This window comes from Rosa rugosa, chromosome 3, assembly GCF_958449725.1.
Source record: "Rosa rugosa chromosome 3, drRosRugo1.1, whole genome shotgun sequence".
NCBI lineage: Eukaryota > Viridiplantae > Streptophyta > Magnoliopsida > Rosales > Rosaceae > Rosa > Rosa rugosa.
In genome coordinates this window covers 50543841-50570580 of record NC_084822.1, presented here as the reverse complement: position 1 = coordinate 50570580, position 26740 = coordinate 50543841, and the positions used below count along the sequence as shown (strand labels likewise).

The following is a 26740-nucleotide window of genomic DNA, read 5'->3' as shown; positions in this document are numbered from 1 at the left end:
AATTCTAACGGGTAGTTGAAACCCTTGTTGGCAGAGTTGCTTTTGGATTGATCAGACCATGTCAATCCTGAGTAACTCTCAAATCCCAAGGACATGTCGGATGAGGATCCAATGCCATGATTATACATATAAAATGCTGGTTGTGAGCATACTGGGGGATTAACAGTAGAGAATTGATCACCGCATTCATTTAGTTTAAGGAGAAGTAATTAATCACAAACTAATTACCTTCAAACTTTTCCTTAGTCTTCCTAACTGAACTCAAATAAATCGATATGGATACAATCAGTACCCCTAGCGGAACAACAATTGTCACAGTGATGATGACTTATGTTCGAGATGTATTACTCTTCTTCTTTCCTGCAAAAATCAAGAATCCTTTCTACTCAAACTCAAAGCATTCTGTGGCTAAATTTTCAAGCAGCAAAGGATTCCAGAGGGTTTAAAGAAACTAGTTTTAGATCAGATAATTAAACGAAGAATAATAACTATTTTTCCCAATTATAAAGAAATTAAAGGAAAGTAAACAATCTATCAGGAGTTGCGACATAGATATGGTGACAAAATAAATGGTGTATGAAATTATGAATAGGGAATATACCTGACAGCAGTGGAGGAGGAGAGGCCGGTGTTGCTAATGGTGACGAAGGTGTGGGTGGCTGGGTGCCACAGCTGCAATGTCAAAAAATGAGTAAATTTCATACCTTAAGTTACAGCTGGGTTTAATAACTCTCCCACCAAATTTCCCCAAACAACATACTGTGATCTTTGCTAAAGCTGTTCGGAAGCATTCAGTGCATTCTTGGGCTGACAAATCTGGAGTACACTGTGCGAGTCCTTGTTGCATTGGCGGCGCTTGTGTTTTGCCAGCCTACAGCGAACTTACGATCAGTACCTCCTTCAGCAGCTTGACTAGACAGTCTTTCCAACAAGGGCAGAAGCTTTTGGTTGAACTCCTCCACTAGTGTTGACGACACGTTATGTAGGTTCCACATACGGAAAGAAGGAGATAATGTCAGCTTCCCATATATGGATTGATTCGAGTAGCGTAGCATGCAATAGTCGTACCACACAATGGCCTCCTTCTGAACAGGACAGGCCGCCGTGAGACGATATCTGGCGACGCTGAGGCAACTGCCGCAGTCGTCGGCCTCAACATCTATTAGAATTTGTGGCTTTGATACCACTGTTGGTATTTGGTGCGGAAGCTTTTAGTAGTAGTGGGTTAGGACTAGAAGATGGTTGAGTTTAAAAAACAGAGGAGGTAGGTTGTATGAAAGGAAAACAGAGGAGAGGTTTGTTAAATTTGTATTATTGTATATATTGAGAACGGGGAGCTTTTGATTATAGAGGAGCTTTGATGATTGTTGTTTTCCCTTAATTACAAGTGCAAAAGGCTTGACACATATTTATAGACTTTGATCACTCTACCGACATAACTAGCCGACATAGCATGTGGTTAATTGCTAACCACATATTAATGGACAAACTAGAACTCACTAGAAGTTTATTACTTTAATTATACCATGACTCTAGAACCTTTCTTCACTAGCTACCATGATTAGTCTAGATTAATCTAGCTAGATTTATACAATTTCTAGATTAATCTAGATAACTAGATTATCAATGTGCATTACTGTTTTAACACTCCTCCTTAATGCTCATTGATGATACTCCGAGCAATCTCATATTAATTCAAGTCTCGATCTTTGAAGTGCCTTGGCGAAGTTGTGCTTTCTCTTGCTTTCTTTTTCCATGGCCTTCCTTCGGCTTTCTTCTTCCATAGCCTTTCTTCGGCTTTCTTCTTTCGTGGCCTTTCTTTTGCTTTCTTCTTCATTGCAACTTCACAACTTTTAGACTTCGAAGGATTTGAACTTCTTTCTTTATTTGCTTGACTTGGTGGAGTCCTCGGCTGCTTTTTCTCTAGGCCAATATTTTTCTTCTTGACTTCTGCTTTCATGGCCATTTGTTGCCATTGGATGGGAAAATTTCTATTTTTCATCCTTATTTTGAATATCAACCTTCTTTTCTTGTCAAATATTTTGCAGAAGTCTCCATGAAATAATATAGCATAACCATTTTCCATCATTTGTCCGACACTAAGGAGATTATGCTCCAAGCTAGGAACTAATAGAATATCATTAATCTTTTTAGTTCCTAAATTAGTCGGGATGGAAATCGTACATTTTCCTTTAGTTTTCACCATTTCTCCATTTCCTAGTTTCACTTGAGACTTTCGTGAAGTATCAAGTTTGGAGAAAATGATTTTGTCTCCAGACATGTGATTGATGCAGTCGCTATCCACGTACCACTTCTTATTTTTCTCTTCAATCGCCGAGTGACATGCATAGAAGAGCTGCTCATCTTGCTCATTTTCTTCTGAAAAGTCTGCTCGGTGATTTTTCTTGAGGAAACAATTTTTCTCAATATGACCAAACTTGTTGCAGTTTCGGCATTTTGGTTTTCCTCGAAACCAACAATGTAACGCCCCAGGCTGCACCTCATCAGCCTAAGCTCGTTACAGTGCCGCGAGTCTCTAAAACATAAACCGAACGCTCAGTTTACATTCTAGAGGACCGCTAGGCATTTTGTTTGAAAAACTTTTCGCAAAACACAGCAGAAGCTACCAATATTTTTGAGGTGAAAATCCTTGAATCGCTAAATTCAATTTGTTCGTCTAGACTTGAAATGAACGCTCGCTCAGGAGGTACAAACTTCAAGGAATAAGACATTAACTAGGTTCGACACAAGAATAGTTTCACCCGAGTTTCGAGATACAAAATTCGAGAAATATATATTAGAATAAAGTACAGAAAACGGTTTACCAAACTTGTTCTGCACACCCAGCTCCGTCCGCCATTGTCCCCTACAATAGTGCAAATCGTGAGAAATGTGATGGCTTGAGAGCGAAAGGGGCACTGACTTCCTTGGGTTTGATTCCCTAAACCTCCGGAGGGTTAGCTATGCCAGTCATCCGAGTATCCGCAATCACGGACTCGGTACGTGTGTGTAGCTAGGTAGTGGACGTTCTCGCTACGCTTACCTGGTGATAAATTAATTTGAGGTAAGGTCGTGTAATGGGTCTATGGGACCGGACATCAGGTAATACTTGGATTTGGCGCCGTATTTATTAAAGCAACATGCATAAGTTTTTAAGTTATAAAATCTTATAAAGTTTGTCGTTCCTTGGAGTCTTTGGTTTAAGCATGTTTTCATACTGGGATCCCCAAATACATATTTACTGGTGTCAAACCTAGTCGTGGTAGAGTTCCTGTTGAGCAGCGAGGACGAAAGCTCACCCCTACAACAGTGTGGATGCAGGTACTATGCACTGGTGACAGGACAAAAGCAGACGGAGCTGGGTGTGCGGAATAAGTCCGGTAAACCATCGTTTGGACTTTGTTCTACATTCTTTTTCTCGAACTTCGTGTTCCGAAACTTGTTGATAGTTAGCTCGTGTCAATTTTAGTTCTCATTCCTTAAAGTTCGTATCCTTCGTGTGAACATTCATTCAAGTTCTGGACGAATGAAATGATTTTTAGCAACTCAAGGATTTTCACCTCAAAAGTACTTGTAGCTTTCGCTGTGTTTTACAAAAAGTTTTCAAGCAAAATGTCTAGCGGTTCTCTAGGATGTAAATTGAGCATTCGGTTTATGTTTTAGAAACTCGCGGCACTGTGACGTGCTTAAGCTGGTGAGGTGCAGCTTGGGGCGTTACAAACAATCTTTTTCTTGATGATTATTTTTGTGGCAGATTCCACATGGAGAATAATTTCTTTTCTCCTTTATATATTTTTTATTTTCCCAATATTTGGGTCTATCTCCTCCTCTAGAAAATTCTTCAAACTTGTTTTCTTTTTCATTTTTCTGAGATCGTATATTGAGTTTAGATCGGAATGCACTTTCTATAGGACTTTCATTCCGACTACTCAATCTTTTCTCATAAGCTTCTAAAGAGCCTATCAATTCTGTCACCGAAAGATTCGATATGTCTTTCGAATGTTCGATGGCAGTTACTATTGGGTCATATTTTTCAGTGAGGCTAATGAGTATTTTTTCAACTACTCTAGTCTCACTAATATTTTCACCATAGGCTCTTAATTGATTTACTATTTCCTTTACTTTGGAATAGTAATCTTTTATGATCTTAGAATCTTTCATTTTTAAATTTTCTATCTCTCTCCTCATAGTTTGTAATTTGACGGAACGTACCTTTGCAATTCCTTGAAACTCCTCCTTTAGTAGATCCCAAGCTTCTTTTGATGTGGTAGCTCCCATGATTCTTGAAAAATTTGTATCGTCCACCGCTTGTTGGATGGCAAAAAGAGCACTAGCATCTCTTAGTTTTTCTTTCTTCTCTTGCTTCAACTGCTCCACCGTTGGATTTTCTGGAGTCGAGAATCCTTTCTCTACTATGTCCCATAGATCTTGAGACATGAAGAAGGTTCTCATCTTGATACTCCAAAAATCATAGTTTTCTCCCTTGAAGATGGGAAGAGGAATTGATGTTTGGTTGGAGGTGGAGGTAGACATGGTGGAAGACACAAATCAACGCCCCAAATTTGATCGAAGCAAGCTCTAATACCACTGTTAGAATTTGTGGCTTTGATACCATGCACTGTTGGTATTTGGTGAGGAAGCTTTTAGTAGTAGTGGGTTAGGACTAGAAGATGGTTGAGTTTTAAAAACAGAGGAGGTAGTTTGTATGAAAGGAAAACAGAGGAGAGGTTTGTTTGTATATATTGAGAACGGGGAGCTTTTGATTATAGAGGATCAGCTTTGATGATTGTTGTTTTCCCTTAATTACAAGTGCAAAAGGCTTGACACATATTTATAGACTTTGATCACTTTACCGACATAACTAGCCGACATAGCATGTGGTTAATTGCTAACCACATATTAATGGACAACACTAGAAGTTTATTACTTTAATTACACCATGACTCTAGAACCTTTCTACACTAGCTACCATGATTAGTCTAGATTAATCTAGCTAGATTTGTACAATTTCTAGATTAATCTAGATAACTAGATTATCAATGTGCATTACTGTTTTAACAACATCTCCTCTACAGATCGAGGCCGAGTGCATAAACTTTGTCCGAGTTTTCTCCAAAGGAGGAGTTGGAGTTGTAAAAACCGTAGCCGTGGAAAGAGAAAGGAGAAGAGTGTCGAGGTTTGTCTTATAAGGGCTACCAGCGGTATAGTTACCTGTCTCGTTTATACAGAAGTTGTACAGGAAATCCGGTTGATCGAGGGCTTGAGCTACGAGCAACACAAGTTCTATCAATGAAAGAAACAATCTGTAGCTTGATGATGAGGAAACCATACTTTGCTTGCCGGCAGCCGAGAAACAAAGAAAGAAACATCGATCATTATATTCTGAATTTGAATTTGAACATCTTAATCAATTTCATTATATAATTAAACCATTGATTGCTACGGGAGTGGTTCAGGACAAAAACCATCAATTTTCCAACTTACTACCCAGACGCAAATAGTCCCTGGCAACAAACTTCTAAGGTCTCGCCGCCACGGTTGACCACATGCCTAATAATGCCTTCACTAGTTCACTATAAGGAGCCGTGCTTAGTTTTGGTCCCTCCCAATGTGTTTTTTCTTTGGGCCGGGGCTACGTACCTTTGCCTCATGGCTGACCAATGTTTCAATCTAATCCGACCAAAGTGAGCGGCCATGTGATTTGCATAATCTTCTGAGTTCTGACTGAGCTGGACTAAATTAGTTCATGGTTCCTAGTTAATAGATTAACTTCAACAGTGAAAACTTTCCATTGTCACAGTAATGATGATGTTTCGAGATGTATTACTTCTTTCCTGCAGAAATCAGGAATTTACTATATACTAAAGCTCCTACACTGTTCATTAAACAGTGATTTGGCTTCAAGTGGTTGGACCATTTTGCCGTCGCTTCAAATTTTTTTTTTTTCGGGCTCTACCTCGGATCTGGATATCTTCGCATTGTTTTGCTCTTTCTTCTACAATCTTCTGACCATCTTTATCAATTGTTGAGAGAGAGAGAGAGAGAGAGAGAGATCGGTTGTGTGTGTTTGCTTCGCACGAGGAGGTAGAGAGATAGATCGGAGGGAAAGTTTGAATCCTCAATCCGGGTTTAGAGATAGAGAGAGTTAGAGAGATCGGTTGTGTTTGTTTGCTTCGGACGAGGAGGTAGAGAGATAGATCGGAGGAAAAGTTTGAATCTTCAATCCGGTAATTGTCTCGCCTAATTCTCAGGGCTGGTTGCACTTGGATGTGAATATTGTGGGTTTTGTTTAAAGTTGTGGTCTTTCGATGGAAACTTGGGGCCTCCGATTTGTGAATTTTTCATTGCTTTGTTTTTTGGTGAAATTGGTTTTTTGGTTTGTTTGTTTGATTTGGTTTTTTTGCTCCATTGTTCCTGGTTTCTGTGATAATAGTGTTTGATTGTTTATTCTAAATAGGAGTCTGGGTTTTGGGTTTCTTGCCTTTGTTTTTGTTCTGAGTTTCCAACCTTGGAATTGATTGTAGGCTATGTAGAAATCTGATGATAAGAACCCTCTTCTTATTGTTTCTTCTTTTCATGATCAAAGTAATCAGCAAAAGAAGAACCGACGGTTTCATTTTCAGCAAAAGCAAAATAAGAATTGGGGTTCAATTGATTTGATGGCTTCAATTACATGATGCCTGTTTTTATTTTTCTTTTTATTATGAACAGACATAATGTTTAACCTTCTACTTAAATGCATTATTCGTGGGTGAAGCTATTTGGTTGGCATTGATTCCTATTGATCTTTCTACTGTTAACTGAAGCTTATCTGATTCAATTCTTAATGTATGCGATTTGGTTTCCTTCTGCAGCCTGGGTTTTAACTTTTCAACAGTTCCAAGATCCAAATTTTTTGTTTTCAATCTTTCATCTTTGATATGATTTAGTAAATTGTCATTCTTTTCCATTAGTAAAAGATTTTTTGTCTGCTGATAAGTGATAAGATTGTGAGTTTGTGATGATGTGAGAGGTTTATTACAAGTTCTATATACTTTACAGTTTAAAGTTACCAACTGATGTATGAATATGGCCGAAGAACATATTAGATTAGTACTTATTTTTCCATTGTTTTCTTAGTACTTATTTATGAGTAATTTTATTCACACATCCCTAATTTCTAAATACACATCCTCAAACTTTTTTTTGCCATTTCTTCCCTCGATTTTTCCACTTCTACCCTTCTCTCTTCCTCTCCTCTCTCTCACATGCACTCTGCCCTCTCTGTGCGGAGCCCAGCTCTATCTCTCAGGTCTCAACCTCTCTCTCTTCTTTGAGTTCTCTCTCTCCACACCCCTTCACCTCTATGTCCAACACTCCAACCTCTTTTTCTTTCTTTTTAGTAACATACCATAACACAACTTAGATAGCAAGCTTATTAAATTGAAGATCATGAAGAAATACTGAACAAGTAACTCCAATTAATTAGAAGAGAGAGAGAGAGATTAAAACAGTCAATGTGTTTGTTAAGTTCATTAGTAAAGTGGCAGAGAAGATCATGGAGAATTCTTTTGAATAGTATTCATATCCTTCCATCGATTTGCAGGGATTTTTTATTTTTTAGATGAGAAAGGGTATAGAAGGAATTTAAATCTCTCAGGTCTCAACCTCTCTCTCTTCTTTGAGTTCTCTCTCTCCACACCCCTTCACCTCTATGTCCAACACTCCAACCTCTTTTTCTTTCTTTTTAGTAACATACCATAACACAACTTAGATAGCAAGCTTATTAAATTGAAGATCATGAAGAAATACTGAACAAGTAACTCCAATTAATTAGAAGAGAGAGAGAGAGATTAAAACAGTCAATGTGTTTGTTAAGTTCATTAGTAAAGTGGCAGAGAAGATCATGGAGAATTCTTTTGAATAGTATTCATATCCTTCCATCGATTTGCAGGGATTTTTTATTTTTTAGATGAGAAAGGGTATAGAAGGAATTTAAATTTTTACAAAAAAGCAGGATGTGTATTAAACAAACTGAGTTGTGTAAATAAAATTACTCCTTATTTATCCATTGTTTTCTTCTGCAGCATTGATTGTAATTAGTAATTATCATATTATCTGAAGAAATTAATTCATATGGTCGTTTCAAATATAAAATGTAGGAAGTTGTTCTTACTTGGTTTCTATAATGAGAAGTTGTGCTTCAGTGTTGTTGTCTTATTTATGTTTTATGATTTCTTGATATCTAAGCTACAAAGTTATTAAAACCAAAGTTCACAAATCAATAGAGATGGGTCCTGTTATACTTCTTTATATATGTAGAATGCAGCCTTCTTCTGAAGCTTAAATGCTTTTTCTGATATTTCCATTTGCTTTATTGTGCAGACCACAATAAAGTTCCTTGGTTTGCTGAGTTCTTCTTTGGTTTGATCAAAGGCTGTGGTTTTGGTAGATTTCGACAGAGTGAGGATTGCAGGTTTGGAAGTTTTTTTTTTTAGCTTTATTCCTTTTTTTTTATTATTATTAATTTTTTTTTTTTGAAGTAGTCGGGTTTTTGCGTTGTTGTTTGTTTAGAATTCATGCATATATGGGTTTTTTGATTTAGGGGTTGTGATTGTGTTTCGGATTGGGATTTCAGAATTGATTGAAAAGGTTTGAAGTTATGTTTCTGATGTTTATGTGTATCGAACTAATGTACGGTTTGACGCTATGTTTGTAAAGATTATTGTTGTTTGGGTAATTAAAACATATGCCTTTATAATTTACTAAATTTCCTGCTTTAACTGCTTGATCAAGCTATGATTCAATTCAGTCAGAGATTACAGGTCCAAAAAAGATACTTTGTCTTGGCAACAGTATGTTTCTTCTGCTTTTCGATGACAAGTACTAATACATTTTTCCAAGGGGTGTTTCTTTCTTTGGTGGATGCATTGTCTTATCTGATTCAGTTGTTAATGTTCTGGGTTTTGGGTTTCTTGCCTTTGTTTTTGTTCTGATGGATTGGCTTATATATATATATATATATATATATATATATATATATATATAGACATTTTAGCACTGTTCTCAATGTAAAGTGTATATCTGGAGTAAAACTAATTCAAAGAATGAATGATTGTTATACATTTGAGTTTAGCTTGGATAGCAGGTATTGCAGATATGAGCAATTTTCAATGAAATGGTTTTATTACTAATGTATTATGAAATGATTTTTACATAATTTTCAATAAAATTATGTGAAATCTTTAATTACTAATGTATTTTTTCTTTCGTCATAGCAGAGAGGCTGTGCGCACATTAGCAAAGCAGAGCAACTGGTGGAGTTCAATGCAGCTCCACGTTTTATTCTATACTTATTTTGGCTAGGAAAACATAGATATTTTGGTATCTGTTTTGCTTGCATTGTGATGTGGGTATCTGTCTTGCTTTGGACTGAATTTTTTTTTGTCATAATTCTAGCTCTGAAATCTTAGAATAAAAGTACCAAAAGCCATCTCTGGAATCGTATAATTGTCAATACTGAGTGACTACATTTTGTATCCATTAGTATTCAAATGTAATATACATGATTATTCAAAATTAGGTCACTTTAAAACAAATTGCAAACAACGATTGCTCCGCAGCAAATCGCGGGCACATTTTCTAGTATCTTCTGTACTTGAATTGAAGGCATTTTGTGGCTGAACTTTTCAATTAGGTTGTATTTTAACCGGTCAAAAGAAAATCAAAGAACAGCTTAGCAGGTAGGAATATAACGATAATAATTAATAAACATTCTTGTTTCAAAACAGAGTAGCTAAATAAATGATACTCGCAACGAAAACAAGGGATGTTGTTCCTTAATTAGTCAAAGCTAAGTTATTTTTAACGTCTCTCTAAAGCTAATTGATAGGAAAATTAACATATCAATAGTAAATAACAAAATAAAATATAAAAAACGTGTCTGTGAAATTTTTAACGGGTATTTGAATTCAAGTATAGGTTTGTTGGCGGAGTTGCTTTTGGATTGATCAGACCATGTCAATCCTGAGTTACTCTCAAATCCCAACGACATGTCGGATGAGGATCCAATGCCTTGATTATACATATAAAACGCTGGTTGTGAGGGTACTGGGAGATCATCAGAGTTGCTGGTAAGCATTTGAATGATTGCAGCCATGGTTGGTCTATCACCTATGCTTTGTTGAACACATAACAATCCAATATGGATGCATCTCACTATTTCAGGCCTCGAACCAGTCCTCAACATGGGATCTATCAAATTTGAAGATGTCCCTCCCTTCCAACTATTCCATGCCTGCATAATTTTGAATTTTTATAAACAAAATCAAATATGATTTCATGTGTTTCTTTCTTTTGTTGCAACCAATTGCAATAATATGCTCCCATATTTAAAATCCATGTACCCAGAAAGAAGAGAAAATGTTACTTACATAGCCTAGAAGATCCTCCAAATTTCCTTCATGACGAAAAGAGCTATTTTTCTGTCCGCTTACTATCTCCAAAACCAACACACCAAAGCTATAGACATCGGACTTCACAGAAAAATGTCCGCGCATTACATACTCAGGAGCCATATATCCACTGCATATCAACAACAACATGGTTGACTTTCATTAACATGGAGGAAAACTTATTCATGGTTATGCTAAGATTATCTCATTGTTTTGTTCTTAACTTGTATAATTTAATCACAATTTAAGTGATGAAACACTTACTAAGTTCCCACAACTCGACTGGTTTCGCCTTGTGTTTGATCGATATTAAACAATCTTGCCATACCAAAATCTGCAATTTTGGGGTTCATTTCTGCATCTAATAAAATATTACTTGCTTTGAGATCACGATGGATAATTCTAAGACGAGAATCTTCATGAAGGTAAAGGAGTCCTCGCCCAATCCCTAGTATAATCTTGTAGCGAATTTCCCAATCCAACTGTTCACGCTTGATTGGATCTGCACATGGATGCAAACATATAATTATGTTAATGACTATTGATGTTTATTGCAGTCGTACTCATCGGAAGAATGTCATACACATGAATAGGTTTCAAGTCTTCAACTATACCAAATACGAAATGATCAAGACTTGCATTTGGGACAAACTCATAGACAAGAAGTCTTTCATTTCTCTCCAGACAGAAACCAAGGAGCCCAACTAAATTTCGATGTTGAAGCTTTGCCACTAGCACCACCTCATTTTTAAATTCAATTTCTCCTTGTGCAGAATCTCTGGAGAGCCTTTTAACTGCTATCTCCTCTTCGTTCCAAAGCCTACCCTGCACTCAAAAATTAAGATCTAAAAATTAAGCAAAACGCATATAGAACTGACATTGTTTTTCATGTTTAAAGTTAAATTACCTTATAAACAGCACCAAATCCTCCTCGTCCAAGCTTATTTGCTTCAGAAAAGTCATTTGTAGAAACTCTAATGGAATCAAACTCGAATTGCAAGGCTTCTGCGCTCATAATTTCATCTGCTTCTTGGTATAAGAAACAGTTCAACAAAACTCAAATAAGTCTGTTGCATGTTTTGAAGAAAAATTAACTTCTAACTTGTTATATGTATGTTTGAATCTAGGTGATCATAATATTGAGTTGTCCACCATATTAATGTTATTTGGGATGTAAACACAAACAAATCTGAACTTACCTTCAAGTGGTTTCTTTGTCTTCCAAAATGTCAGATAAATCCAAATTGCCAATGCAATCAGTGCCAGAGAAACAACGATTGTCATCGCAATGATGATGTTCCGAGATGTATTGTTCTTCTTCTTTCCTGAAAAATTTAAGGAATATTCTATACTCAAACCCAAAAGTATTTGTGGCTGAATTGCCAATTACGAAAAAAATTAAACATTCCCCTGTTTTTTCTTCCCAAAAAACATTCCCCTGTTTTAAAACAGAGTCGCGAAATACGCATTACTCATATCCAGTACTAGAGGATATATTAATGGGGATTATACCTGGCGGTTCTGGTGGAGGAGGAGAGACTGGTGTTTCTAATTGTGGCGACGAAGCGGGTGCATCAGCCGTGGGGTAAAAGAAGTCGTATTCTTCATACCTTAAGATACAACTTGGTGCAACAGCAGTCCCACCTTTCTTCCCATAACTATATAGTGGGATTTGTGCCAACGCTGCATTTAAGCATTGGGTGCATTCTTCCAGCGACAAATCTGGAGTACACTGTGCAGATCCATATATTGTTACAAAGCTGGCGGTTGTGTTTGTGCCCAGTGCAAACTTCCTATCAGTACCTCCTGCTGCAGCTTTAGTAATTAGTCCTTCCAATAACAACTTCAGCTGCCGATTGAACTCATCCGGTGACGAAACGTTTTGTGTGTTTGACAGAAACACAGAAGGGTCTGTTGTCACGATGCCATATAATGATTCATTCGAGTAGCGTAACATGCAATAGTCGTACCATATAATGGCCTCCTTCTGGACAGGACAAGCTCTTTTGAGAGGATCAATAGCTTGGCTGACGCAACTTTCGCAATCACCAGCCTTGACATCTCCTCTGCAGAGGCCGAATGCATTAACTTTGTCGGAGTTTACTCCAACGGAGGAACTGTAGAAACCGTTGCCGTTATCATTGCCGGTGGAGGAAAGAGAACCGAGAAGATTGTTCAGGTTTGTCTGATAGGTGCTACCGGGGGTGTAGTTACCGTTCTTGCTGCAAAAGTTGTATATAAAACGTGACTGATCGTCTTGAGCTAGGAGCAATACAAGTTGTATTGACAAGAAGAGCCCAAAGGTTGATGGGGAAACCATTTTGCCTTCTATTGCTTTCCATGTAGTCTCTAAACGAAACTTAATATCCCCGTGGTGGGAGGACTCATTGAATTGAACAAATAAGTACGTATATTTACTTATTTAGAGTAATTGATTGGAACGGGTCTGGTTCAGGACAAAAACCATCAATTTTTCAACTTACTACCCAGACGCAGTCCCTGGCAAGACAAGGTCTCGCCGCCACGGTTGACCACATGCCTAATAATGCCTTATGGCTGACCAACGTTTTTTTTTTCCTAATCTGACTAAAGAGAGCAGCCATGTGATTTGCATAATCTTATGATCAGTTCTGACTGAGCTGGAGTAAATTAGTTCATGGTTCCTAGTTAATGGATTAACTTCAACAGAGAAAACTTTCCATTGTCAAAGTAATGATGATGTTTCGCGATGTATTACTTCTTTCCTGCAAAATCAGGAATATCTTCTGTACTTGAATTGAAGGCATTTTGTGGCTGAACATTTCAATTAGGTTGTGTTTTAACCGGTCAAAAGAAATTAAAATCAAACTCACAGCTTAGCAGGTAGGAATATGAGGATAATAAATGATACTCGCAACGAAAACAAGGGATATTGTTCCTTAATTAGTCAAGCTAAGTTATTTTTAACGTCTCTCTAAAGCTAACTGATAGGAAAATTAAAAGTTGCTTCTTTTCAGTTTCAATCTTCTATTCCATCTCCTGTAGCACGGTCGTTGTTTACGGACGTGCAGTTTGTTGGCAAACCTAGGAAGGATAAGAGGCCAGTGGTCATCAGGGATGTAGATTCTAGGTCTACAGTGAGTCCAGATGATACTTTGGCTGTGGTATCAGTGGATGATCCCGTACAGAAGAAGAGGGGCAGACCGGTATCCCCAAAGAAGATGAAGCATGTCCTGGACTCCCTGGAGGCGGTGCTTGAAGGTAGGCAGGCTTGTTTCTTGCCTCCTAAGAAAGTGAAAATGCTGGAATTTCCAACACACATTTCTTCAAAATCTTTTGGTCTGATGGAAACTCCGGATGGTCAGATGGTACCTCATCAAATTGGGGCAGATAAGGAAAATATGGAGATAAAAAAAAAAAAAAAAGAGGCAGGCCTCTGGGATCCAAGAACAAGAATCCCCGCCAAAGAATAAGAAGCTTGCTGCTGCTATGGAACCATTAAGGTTGACCTATCCTACCTTTTCTCCTTGCCTTAATTCTAACGGAAAGGAGAAGTTTTTTATTATATATATATTTTTTTAGCTTACAAGCTATGGGTTCTTTTTACCCCTAGTTAATGAATCTCTCGGAGTACCACAATTTAATGCATTGACGAAAGGAGATTCTCGGTAGTTTTCTTTGTGTTGATGGAATTGTCATAATTTGTAGGCTTTCAAAGAAGTAAGCATCATTGTACTAGTGGATGGTACCCGTATTCCCTTCCATGCTTGATCGCTGAGTTAGGGTATAAGCACATAGGGTATATTTGTATGTGTCGTTCTAGCTTTAGGATTAAATGAAATCTGTTTAAGAATGAGAGATTTGAGAGAGATTGATGAGAGAACTGTGTGTTCCACTATTGATAATAGGAGCCCTATATATAGGGATTACAAAGTACATATTCTAATGATACAAGGAAAACTATTCCGAATAGGTCTAGGAATTCTAGAGTCTTCTCTCCTATTACAATCATAGAACTAATCCTAGTTTGATAAGGCACACAAAAGTCGATTTCCTTCAACACTCCCCCTTGTGCCGCTCAAACTTGGTGGTGACGCTTCATCCGTTGCCTCGTTAAAAACCTTGCTCGAGTGAAAAACCCTGTGTTTGGACCTAAAATGAGCATTTTGGCCTGACAAGGCGTGTCTTGGAGAAATTGAGCCAAAGTCAGTGGCTCAAGCTATATATTGTCGACAAGTTCGAAATATATTATTTAGAGGCTAAATAAAGCCTACTATGGAAGATTATGCGAGCTGCAAGAAAAGGAAATGATGGAAGCATGGAAATCAAAAGTCAACTTTAGCACATTTTCCTACTTCGGCTAGGAGAAACCAAGCTAAACAAGGAAGGAGGGGCGGCAGACTAACCAAATGAAATCCAAATCAGCTAACACTTTCCAGATTAATTCTAGACATCTCAAGGATAATTTCTTATGAAGAGTTCCAGAGCTAGTTATGAGTCGAAAGCCTTCAAACAATTAGTCCAATTTTCTACAGAAGCAAAACTGGAAAACTGGACCTGTAAGGAGTCCAGCAGCATTTCCGGCCCAACCACATGGAAGAAAGCTCTGAAAATTGGCCACAATGATTTACACTCATTGTGGATCATTTGATATGCAGAAGTCGAAGGCCCATTTTGAGTTCTTGGTAGAGATATAGCTGCAGAAAAATTGGAGCAGTAAGTGCTTAAACTTAACATTCCATTAGTGTTTAAGTGCTTAAACCTAACATTCCATTAGTGTTTTAAGTGCTTAAACCTAACATTCCATTAGTGTTTTAAATGCTCAAACCTAACCCATCATGATTTGTTTAAGGTCAACCACTATGGCTTGGTAGCCTATATATAGAAGCTACAACAAGTAACAAAAAACAACACAATTCAACAACAATCTCTAAGATTATCCAAGCCTCTCTAGAGCAACCCCTCTCTAAGAGCAACTCCTCTCCTTCTCTTATCGGTGATCACACTCCAGTCCTAGTCTTCTCAAGAGCCGACTGTCAGTGCCACCAAACCCTCTGTCAATGTGCTTCGGTCCTAGTCTCCTCGGGAGCCGACTGTAGTACCACGACCACAACGGTTACGGAACAAGCTAAGCAAGGGTAACGCCCTCACAAACCAGCTAAGCTAAAGTCACGCTTTGGCAAGTTCTCTCTACTTCCCGGTGATTTCGCTTTGCTCGACCTACAACGTTGAGTATCGACTTGGTGATACAAGACAAAGTCCTCACCACGAGGCACAGAAGAATCCCGCGACGAGGTTGGTGCTCTCCTCGTCTATAGTCGCTCGAAAGAAGTCACGTCAAGGGACACCCCCGACGACCGCACCCGAACGGTGCTGGCACGCCCGCGCAAGAAAAGAGATTGTTGACCAGCTCAAGCAAAACTGGAGCCAAACACCCTGTGGGACAAAAACAAGCTCGAGGAGGAGAAAAATAGTACAACACGTCCTTCACTCTTCGAGATCGAACATGTAGACATCATAACTCCCCCTGATGTCGATATCTCCCCCTGATTGCTACAATCGTGGGAGTTCGGATAATTTTCTCAATCCGATGCTCTTCACATGTTTCTCGAAGGTGGATTTAGGTAACGACTTAGTGAATAAGTCCGCTACATTATCCTCTGATCGGATTTGATTTACTTCAATCTTTAGAAGTGATTGTTGTTGCTCATTATAAAAGAACTTAGGCGATATATGCTTGGTGTTGTCGCCCTTGATGAAACCTAACTTCATTTGCTCAATACAAGCTGCATTATCCTCATAAATACATGTAGGTTCATCCGTGGTAGACTTCAAACCACAACTTCCTCGAATATGTCTAATTACAAACCTTAGCCATATGCATTCACGCACGGTCTCATGTAGAGCAATAATCTCTGCATGATTCGAGGAAGTAGTGACAAATGTCTGCTTTGTAGACCTCCAAGATATCGCGGTGCTTCCCATGGTAAAGACATAACCTGTTTGGGAGCGACATTTGTGAGGGTCAGAGAGATACCCTGCATCAGCAAAACCCATCAAAACATCACCATCATTTTGACGGAGGGGAGGAGGGTGACGCCGACCACTCTTGGTGGTGCCAGCGCCGGCCATCTCGCCGGTCACGGCGATAAGGATGGCGGCATTATGCCTAATGGGGTCCGATCCCATTCTTCCATCATTCTTTTTCTCTCTGTATGGATAAAACAAGCTCATATCTATCGTACATTTTAAGTATCGAAAGATTGTCTTTACACCAATTCAATGGCAACGCATTGGCGCAGGGCTACTTCTAGCCAACAAGTTCATAACAAATGAGGTGTCCGGTCTTGTATTGTGTTAAGTACAATAATGTGACTATTGCACTTAGGTAAGGCACTTCTGCCAATTAACACGTCTTCGTCATCATCCCTGGGACGAAACGTATCCCTTTTGGGGTCAAGACTACGGACGGGCATGGGAGTGCATCTTGACTTTATCAAAATGCCAAAGCATTCATTGACACGGTATACAAGTTCTAAATCTAGACAAAACCATGTTCTCCCAAGGTTCTTCATCTCAAACTCGGATTTCAGGTGTTCAGCGGTTTCCCTTAACTTTCATGGGTTCCAATTATGTTTATCAACATAAATCGCAACAATTGAAAATCCGGAACTTGTCGTGGAAACGCGCGGGCATAGTTCATCATATCATTTCCCAATCAAGTAGTCACTTTAGTGAGCGTTTCAACCTCATTGCAAACACGCTCCATGGTCTAGAGCCACTTAATTTGGGTAAATGAAGTCTACAAGAACTTTCATTATATTATGTATCTAGATCCCCAAAAGATACGTAGTGACCACATTCGTAAGCTGCATGTTCAGTTATTTGGAAACTACCAAACTGACAAGGTAGTGGAGTGCAATGACATCCATTACGAGAGAATATGTCTTCTCGTAGTCGATTCCAGGGCGTTTTGTGAGAAGTCTTGCGCCATAAGGCGAGATTACCATATCTTTTTCTCATCACGCTATCTAACGAAGAACTATTAATGTCAACAGGTTTTATGTTAGGAGGTGTTGGCATATCAGGCTCGAAATCCTTCCTCTTTGTTAGTGAACCCAATTCAACCTGGATCGCATCTTTCCATTTAGGCTAATTTTCTCTACGTTGGCATTCTTCAACAGAGTAAGGTCCGATGTCATTGATCTCAATAATCCCATGCCACGTCCTCATGTACACTAGTGTAGTTTGTAGAGATCTCTATTGTACATACATGTACATTTGCAAGCATAATTAGCTATAATGGGCTACGCTCATTGTACCGCTAAATGTACTAATTCCCGCCAAAGGAATAACATACAGATGCACAGTCAGGCGGGACACATCCTGGGCCTCGGATCACCCCCAGATCACCGCCGACGCGCCGCGCCAAGATAGCATCAGAAGCTCCCAGAGCTGGGGACTGAAGCACATCAGTCCCACATCGAAAACAAAGAGAAGATCAACCTCTTCCTCACCTATAAAAGGTTCTCTCCTCTCTCCTCATTAATTACGCATTCAATACTTACCTACTGTTACTTTGTCAACATAAATACATTGACTAACTTAGGCATCGGAGAGTTGAAGACCGCCCAGCGCGGTCTCCCTCTGACGTCCTTTGTATTTTACTTGACAGGTAGCGGAAACTTTGAGAACATCGCAAGTATCGATCCGCCCACCGGATCAGCGTTAACAAAGGTTCAGCTACCGCCGAACTTTTAGACATTAACATCTATATTCTCAGGAATTGGTTCTAACATTGAGGCGTCCCCCAACGATGTCTCTTGGACATAACCACAATCCAGAATATTCTCATGAGACGGATTTTGAATATAAATGATCAATGGATCAAGTTGTGCCAAACTCGCTCTCTTCCTAGGGCGAGAATCCATCGAACCTATGGGTCTCCTATGCTCTCTAGAGGAACCCATGGCCTATGACGCCATTATGCCACCTTGTGGCATCACAATACCACCATGCATGGTTGTGGTGCCGTGCCCATCTCCTTTGGGTGGCGCCATGTCCTCTTGTGGGGACATCAATCCTTGCAGACATGTTTGCAGCAGGTATATGTGATCTCGTTACTTTTAGGGGATCAAGATAAGACATAGTGGGGACAGACCACTACAATTCATGTCGTTCCTATTGAACGTTGACGTTCTAATCAAAGTGACAATCCGCAAATCTAGCGGTAAAGAGATCGTCTGTCAAGGGTTCTACATAGCGGACTTATAGTTGGAGATTTATATCCAACACAAATATGCATTTGTTGCAATGACCCATTTTGATGCGCTGTGGCGGCGCGATTGGCACATAAACCGCACACTCAAATATGCATAAATACGAGATATTAGACTCGCACCCAATCACTAGCTGTAACGCAAATAAAGGAGTGGTTATGGGTCGTAGACGAATTTTCATAGCTGCATGCGATATTGCATAACCCCAAGCGGAAATATTGGTGCGCATTACCAAATGTTCGGGCTACCATCGTAGTAGTTTAATGGTGGCTTTTCAGCGAGACCATTAGGGTGTGTACATGGGAATATGATGCCTACTATCAATCCCCAATGATATGCAATAGTCATCGAAAATTTTCGATGTAGACTCTCTAGCATTATCAAGTCGAATGGACTGAATAGGATGATCCGGGTAGTGAACCCGTAGCCATATGATCTGGGCTAGGAGTTTATCATAAGCAGCATGACGAGTGGACGATAGCGCGACACATGACCAGCGTGCCCGCACATCAACCAACACCATAAAGTATCTAAGCAGTCCGTAACTTGGTTGAATCGATCCACAGAATCCCTTGGATTCTATGTAAGAATGGAATTATTTCCTTAGTATCATTTGCATAAGATGGTCTCAATCCTAATTTTGCTAAAGAGTAGGCTTTGCAGAACGAATGATAGGCTTTAGAAACAACCAATGAGGATTTTAGTTGAGCCATGAAGTCACAATGGACTTTAGAAGTAGGAATTGGAGTCAGAGGAGCATAGGTGGAGTCAAGGCCACCCTTGGGCCGCAGGGGGATGGCGGCGCCAGCCTGTGAAGGCTGGTTTTGGGGGGGGGGGGGGGGGGGGGGGGAACGGCGCCATGAGGCGCAGAGGCTCCTTGTTTGTCCAAAATCCGATGTTTACTTCTTTTCGTTCTGAAGAATGGATGTCCGTGTGAAGTCTTTAATATACAGATCGTCATATCATGACCTGGATGTCCCAAACGGTCATGCCAAAACCTATATGTGTCGGAATCCCATAAATCATCTCTCATAACATGATTGGATTCAATTATTTGAATAGTAGTTGCATACCACTCACTAGATCGACACATAAGTTTCTCTAAGACTCTTTTATGTCCGTAATCATTAGAGGTGATGCAAAGAAACTCTTGTCCATTCTCACAATGTGTTTCCACATGAAAACCATTGGCTCTTATATCTTTGAAGTAATAAAGTTCGATAAATTTGTCCAAGACATGAGATAAAATAAATCGACACTTTATTAATAAAATAGCCAATGATTACATCAAAGTTTCTTGACCAAAACCTAATCCAAAATATAAATCAAACTTTAGACAAATTGTAGTCACTCAATCCGTTTGGTAACTCCAATTAAATATGACCAGGAAAGTAGGAAGAGATGTCGGTGGAGCGAGGCTCACTTAAATACCACTAATCTCAACTAGTTTCCTAGACATCACACTTAATTAGGTGAGCCTAGTGAGAAAGAGCTAATCCAATAAGTCATTTTATTGATTAAGGCATAATTGCCATTACATAATTCTTGGAAAAATAAAAGACTATTCTAAATAAAAATCTGCGGCATTTTGTCTTCATCACCTGATTTAAAGTCTTTGTAAACTCGATGTCTTAATCACCATGATGCGACTACCTTATTAGGTACATTGCAAATTCAGGTCCATTGATCAGACGTTCCATATCAGAAATAGACACCATAAAGAGGATTCTTCTTTGATTGAGGCGCATTGGCGCAATGTGCATGGTCCCTAGGACCGGTGGCGTTGGAAAATGATGACCATGGCCAACGTTGGCTCCATGGTCTCCAACCCTTCGTCCCTCAAAATCACGCCTCCTACGGTCGTGTGATTGTCGCCTTTGGCGAGTACCTTCTTGAGCATTTCGATCGTATGGATCATAACGTCAATGGCGACTTTCTCTAGCCATAGGACGATGCTCTTGATGGCTATCTTGAAGCCTATCAATTTCTCTTTTCACAAGTTCGTTGCCATGTCTTTCAGCAGTGGTCATAGCTTCAATAAGCTGTTGAAAACTTGTGATCCGTTTTGCATTTACATGAGTCCGGAATAAATCAGAGGACTTCATAGCATAGACAGGGAAGGTATTGAGGGTTTTCTCAATCAATTGGTCTTCTGTGATCGTCTTTCCACAGATACGCATCATTGCTCTGATGCGAAGGGCTTCCGAATAAAATTGCATGACTGTGTCAAATTCAGAGAAGCGAAGATCTTTTCATTCTGCTTCTGTATTCGGAAGGATGGAGTCATGAATATTGCCATATCGTTCGCGAAGCGCTTGCCAAATCTTTATAGCGCTATCCTCATTTATGAACTCAAACAGGAGGTCACTATCCATGTGACGTTTCATGAAGGCAAGTGCCCTGGAATTATCGATCTCAGTTTGAAGGTTTGGAGCTGTTTCATTAGAACAAAGCTCTTGGATTGTATGCAACAAATCTCGGGCAATAAGGTGGATCTCGATGTCAACAACCCATATTAAATACCTTTTGCCTGCATAATCCAATTGAACAAAATCGAGTTTGTTCGTGTTTGACATTCTGAAAGATGAAACGAGAACAAAATTAGTTTCGGAGTCAATACTTCAACGAAAACTAATAATAAGATTTCCAGCTATGCTACCAAGAAATCGATTTCCAAGAATTTTTGGATTAGACCAAAACAATGATGATTATATGGTCATAAATCGATGCTTACGGACGCTTTTAGTCTGAAGTCTACGAACGCTCTTAGTTCGTATAGCGTGAATCCCCACGATTCCTCTTTTATAGAATCGAACCCACGTTACAGAAAGGTGGGATGTAGAAGAAGGGAAGTTGCAAGTCCCCGAGAAAAAGAAGAAGAAAGTAAATTTCAAAAGCAGGAACTTTAATCTTAAAAACTTACTTGTTGAAATTCGGAGCAAATTCACTTCTGAACAGCTCCCACTTCGATTGGTGTACAGATCTCAAAATGACTCCAATAGGGCTGAAATTTGGAGGTCAGATAGAAGAGACAGAGACGAAAAACTTTGATGAAGAAGGAATTTTTATCAGAGGTTCCGAACTAGACGTTTCGGGGCTTGCAAACAGACTGATATGCACACGAACAAGAGGAGAAAGTGAGAAGAGAAGGATGCAACGGGCGTGCGGCGGTGCTGCAGGGGCAGCAGGCGTGCGGCGATGCTCGGGCTATGTAACATCCCAAACCTAAATTTACCAGTTTACTAGTCTTTCAGACGGTAAACGAGAGTTATTTTTATTTTCGGCTCCGTTTCGACCTTTTAGAGGACCCTAAAAGTTGACTTTTTGTTCGGGTCAAAATTTGAGGAAATTTTCTTCATAGAAGTTGTAGGGGACGTTAAACTGAGTTTGTAGACATGTGGCACGCTAAAATCAGAGTTGTAACGAACGAGTTATGAGGGTTGAAACACAGTGGCAATTTTGTAAATTTGGGAGATTATTTGGTATATTGGGTGTTTCCCAAAGGGGAAGTTATTATTTTTTCGGGGCTTCCATTTTAGGAAGTCGAAGAGAGAGAGAGAGAAAGGGGCAGATCAGTGCTGTGCTTCCCGACCTCGCCGGCGGCGATTCCGGCCACCTCTTTCCCGGACCGCCTCGCCTTCCTCTTGCAATCCATGTAAGTTTTTCATCTTGGGTAGATTTGATTTTGGAGATTCGAAGAGAAGTTTCCAGAAATGGGAAAACAGAGATTTGCTTCGATCTCCGATTTCAGGCGGTTTTCGGCTGGATTTCTTTGGGGTTTTGGTAGCTAGGACGATGCTGACCTTCATCCCTAACCTTTTGCAGCTTCTCACGACCGGTGGAGGAAGAATTGAAGGTGTTTGAGAGCGTGAACAGTATCGTGAACAGTAATTGACGAAATCTTGATTTTGGGATTGAATTTCCGGCTATTTCTACTTGAAATTGGTTGTTGTTGCAAGTATAAAGATTGTTGGGTTTGTTGTGGAGATGATTTTGAGCTAGATAGGTTGACCGGAATTGGGGTTTGGTGTGGTGGTGCGTGAAGCCACGCGCCGCCGCTGCTGATGGTGGTGAGGAGGCTCAGTCAGCCCCTCCAAAACCCATTATTTTAATCTTTGAGCTATGTTTTAGACTTGCGGTTGTTTGGGCATTGAGATTTCTTGAAAATTTGATGTTGGACATAGTTTAAATCCCTTGGTTAAATGCTATTGGTTATATTTTGGTTTTGAGTTATTTTGTTGGGAAATTTGAGAAGTGGTTGTGGTTTAAAAAGAAAATTTAGAGAGAATTTGAAATTGTTAGAAAGGATTTTATTTTATAAAGTGGTGGTTAATTATGGTTAAGGAATCGGATTTAAATCGGCTACGTTATTGAACGATCCTTGTGAAGGTTAAAGATTAATCGAGGACGTGGAAATCGTTAAGAAAATTCCGAATTCGAGAATTGAAATCCTAAATTGAAGAGAGGGATTTTTAGAGGAATTTACGAATAACAAGTATTAGTTTTCCGAGGGACTGAGTTTTAATTTTTAGATTATCTCCTTATTACGGTTAATTATATCCTGCCAATTATTACAGGACGTAATGAGCCCTCGAGCGAGGACGATACGGGCAGGCAGCAGGATTAGCTGCGAGATTCACCTGTGAGTGGACATTTATTTTAAATTAATTGTGCATGCAGTATATTATTATTTTCCGATTGAGGTTTAGTTTATTATTTGAATTATTGAGTTTTATGATTTTATGAGCTTGATTTCTTGAGAGTTATTATGCTCTATGAGTTACGGGATTATTAGTGGATTTCCTTCCCGAGGGCTTTTAGCAGATTTTCGAGATAGTTATTTATGAGTTATTGAGTTGGGAAATGATTTTCGGGAAGTGATTAATTAAGAAAATACTATGAGAATTATTGATTTCGATTATCGATTTATATGATGATATACGAATACGAATGATTTATCAAATATTAGAGCACGATGAAATTATCTAGATTTCTTGAGTTTTGAGCTCCGCACTTATCAGTTTTGAAGTTATATTGAGATTCTTTCCGAAAGCATTTATTGATTTACCGAGGATTTATGTTTTTGAGGATTTATTGAGATATTGAGCTTTGACTTTGAGTTATCGAGATATTCTTAAGTTATGCTTTCAGTGAATTATTGATGATTTATTGAAGTAATATCGAGTTTCTTTCCGGAAGCAATGATTTGAAAGAGGTTGATTCTAGTTTATTGAGGAGGTAAATAAGTTAGCGCATGCATGCATTACCTGGTCGGTGTTGTGAAATTTTAATTAAAACTCGCAAGCGCACGAATCGTCGTTAGTATAGTGTGCAAGTACGAGGTCGTTCCAACTGAGGATTGATAATCAATTTAAATCCTAACTCAATTAATCCAAACACAAAATCATATAAACAATCAAGCTAAAGAAGATATGGTTTTTGGATTTTTGAATAAAGAAATAATGTGAAAATTAAAGAAAGAAACAAACAAACAAATAATGATAAAACCTAGGGTTTCAGAATCAACCACTAACAATCCTATTTATGTTTCAATGCAATTAACAGATTCTTTTTTTTCTCTAGATGATAATTCCCGTATCTAAGTCCTTCTCAAGCACTCTAGACCATAGTTTTCCTTAAGTGTATGATGCTCTCCCTCTCGGGTAAAGATCTTATATCCTAACTATGCAGTTTATCCTTTTCAGGTATAAATTTAACATGCAAGACTCATTACACTTTAGAAAATAAGGGAATCAAGCAAACCATTAGTCTTTCTCAAGTAATAATGTAATTTACCACACTTAATCACAATAAGCTAATCAAATTATATTGCATCTCTGCTTTAAATTTGTCTTCCAATTACTATATGCAAAGCCCTAAGGTGATCAATCAAAGAACTTAAACATAAAGCATCAATTCAAATAGTGATTAAGCATTCATCATAAAGAAACTATAAATCCATCAATAAAACATCAAAGTACATAAACAGTCATGATAGGGCATCATCCTAACCCTAGAAAAAGGTTTAACAAAATATATTTAAATAAAACATAGCAAAAACATAAAAAGAATGGAAAGGGAAAGAAAGGGAAGATGGATGAGTCGTCTCCGCTCCTTAGGCATCTTCAATGTGCTCCGAGACGATTCGTGCTCCCTTATATAGGGAAGATTTTTGCTCATCTTTGGCTTCATGTTTCCTTGTAAAACTTGGGATTAGATTCCTTTCTTCATTTGGAATGGGAAAATCTTGAAATATCTCTTGTAGAAGTAGGAATAAGTTCATCATTTAATCCTCATCTGAATTAACTTCCTTGAAACATTAGGATTGACGATCTTGTGCCACGAAACTTGAGTTCTCCACGAATGGTTGTAAATTCCCGAGCAGATTTCCTGTCCGACCTATCTCACTCAAATTATCATAACTTTCTCCAGAAGTATCGAAATCGAGATCCGTAAAATTCTACAGAAAGTAGACATCCATAGCTTTCCATGAATATAAGGCTCATTGTCTGATTCGATCTGGCTAACTCCCAATAATTCGGTGAAGTTGGGTGTTCTGCACAGACAGATTCCCAGTCTTAGATTGCACATTGCCTATCAATCCTACTTAGCTCATTTTGGCTTCTTTTCTTCTTTCTATGGAACAAAACCTACAAAAACACTAAAAGATGTAAATGAATCATAAATAAAGAGAACTAAACAAAAATATCAAGATTAAGAGGCATAGAAATATAGGATAATATGAGCACATCAGTCGGCAGTCCCCTCCAGAATATTCCAGTCGGCAGTCCCCTCCGATGCGTCATCTGGTCGGCAGTCCCCTCCAGATGACATGAGGTAGTTAGTCGGCAGTCCCCTCTAACTACCTATGGTTAGTCGGCAGTCCCCTCTAACCATTACCTCCTCGTCCGGTCGGTAGTCCCCTCCGATGCGTCACTGGTCGGCAGTCCCCTCCAGGTGGCATGAGATGACTAATCGGCAGTCCCCTTTAGTCATCGTCTATTTTGAGATATGATTTGAGATATGAGTAATTTAACGAGATGTTTGAAATATCATTATGTATTTGAGGGATTTGAGATTTTAAAGAGATTTCGTAATGATCGAGATTACATAATTGAGATTTCAATAAAGATGATGATTAAGAGTGTTTCTAAGATTTTTTACTGCATGCGAGGTTTTAGAGAATAACTTGGGAAAGCATTAAGTTTCACTTGTTCATTCGAAATTACTTATTTTTCGTCCACTCACTCTAACGATTTTCAAATGTTTTTCCCCTGGGCCCTTCGGTTTCAAATGCCCAGTTTGCAGGCCAGTTTAGCTTGAGGTCGAGCGTACATGGGGTTGAGGCATAGCTGTCATAGCTTCCGCATTATAAAAGTATCGGACCTTTATCTTGTATTCTATCTTTTTGTACGCCTGTGCATTAGATTGCTCTGATAACCCATGAGATTAATATTCTTAAGTTCAGCATTGTTTTGTGAAATGCGAGATGTTGTGATTTAGGGAGCAGGGTGGCTCCAGAAGATTAAGGGTGGATTATTTTAGAAGTGTGAATATCTTTCTACAGATTTTGGGTAGTCCACTTTTAGAGGAAGTTCCGCCAAATTTTTGGTAGAATTTCTTCTAAGGTGGGCCCTGCAGGGCCACTTTGGATTTCAAGGTGAAATCCGGGGCGGGTCCTGTCAGGCTAGGTGCAGCGGTGGTGAAAGTAATGGTGAAGAAGATTTCGGTTTTTGAGTTTTGATTCTTGTGGTTAGGGCTCGTGTTAATAACGTGTTTAAGAATGAGAGATTTGAGAGAGAATTGTATGTTCCACTATTGATAATAAGAATCCTATATATAGGGATTACAAAGTACATATTCTAATGATACAAGGAAAACTATTCTGAATAGGTCTAGGAATTCTAGAGTCTTCTCTCCTATTACAATCATATAACTAATCCTAGTTTGATAAGGCACACAAAAGTCGATTTCCTTCAACAAAATCTCTATTACCTCTGTCAAAAAAAAAAAAAAAAAAAAAAAAAAAACTGATAGGAAAATTACATA

The 26740-nt window shown here is 38.8% G+C and overlaps 2 protein-coding genes, 1 long non-coding RNA gene and 1 pseudogene across 6 annotated transcripts in view; 2 read left to right on the top strand and 2 right to left on the bottom strand.

Moving 5' to 3' along the window:
* Positions 1 to 159: 159 nt before the first annotated feature.
* On the bottom strand, positions 160 to 4533 carry LOC133737903 (cysteine-rich repeat secretory protein 38-like; annotated as a pseudogene).
* Positions 4534 to 5977: 1444 nt separating this feature from the next.
* On the top strand, positions 5978 to 9620 carry LOC133735170 (uncharacterized). The gene is made up of 3 exons (XR_009858796.1): positions 5978 to 6227; positions 8365 to 8455; positions 9261 to 9620. It is a non-coding gene; the product is annotated as an uncharacterized LOC133735170 (long non-coding RNA).
* A 178-nt stretch (positions 9621 to 9798) lies between these two features.
* Positions 9799 to 12806, bottom strand: LOC133735165 (cysteine-rich receptor-like protein kinase 10). Of its 4 annotated transcripts, none has more exons than XM_062162577.1 (7): positions 11946 to 12806; positions 11633 to 11758; positions 11341 to 11462; positions 11048 to 11258; positions 10698 to 10935; positions 10413 to 10563; positions 9799 to 10276 (listed from the first exon to the last, which is right to left on the bottom strand). In XM_062162577.1, the coding sequence occupies exons 1-7, from the start codon at positions 12751 to 12753 to the stop codon at positions 9833 to 9835; spliced, it is 2100 nt and encodes a 699-aa protein (XP_062018561.1). In that variant the 5' UTR covers positions 12754 to 12806; the 3' UTR covers positions 9799 to 9832. The 4 variants fall into 4 exon arrangements, with proteins under 4 accessions (XP_062018561.1, XP_062018562.1, XP_062018563.1 ...); XM_062162578.1 differs by having other exon boundaries at positions 11341 to 11456; XM_062162579.1 differs by lacking the exon at positions 11946 to 12806 and having other exon boundaries at positions 11048 to 11253; positions 11341 to 11456.
* A 355-nt stretch (positions 12807 to 13161) lies between these two features.
* Positions 13162 to 26740, top strand: part of LOC133737902 (cysteine-rich receptor-like protein kinase 44) — an 18927-nt gene continuing 5348 nt past the window's right edge. The window contains exons 1-2 of the mRNA XM_062165370.1: positions 13162 to 13200; positions 13430 to 13772. Coding sequence (XP_062021354.1) covers positions 13162 to 13200; positions 13430 to 13772 — 382 coding nt within the window. The remainder of the gene's footprint in view (positions 13201 to 13429; positions 13773 to 26740) is intronic.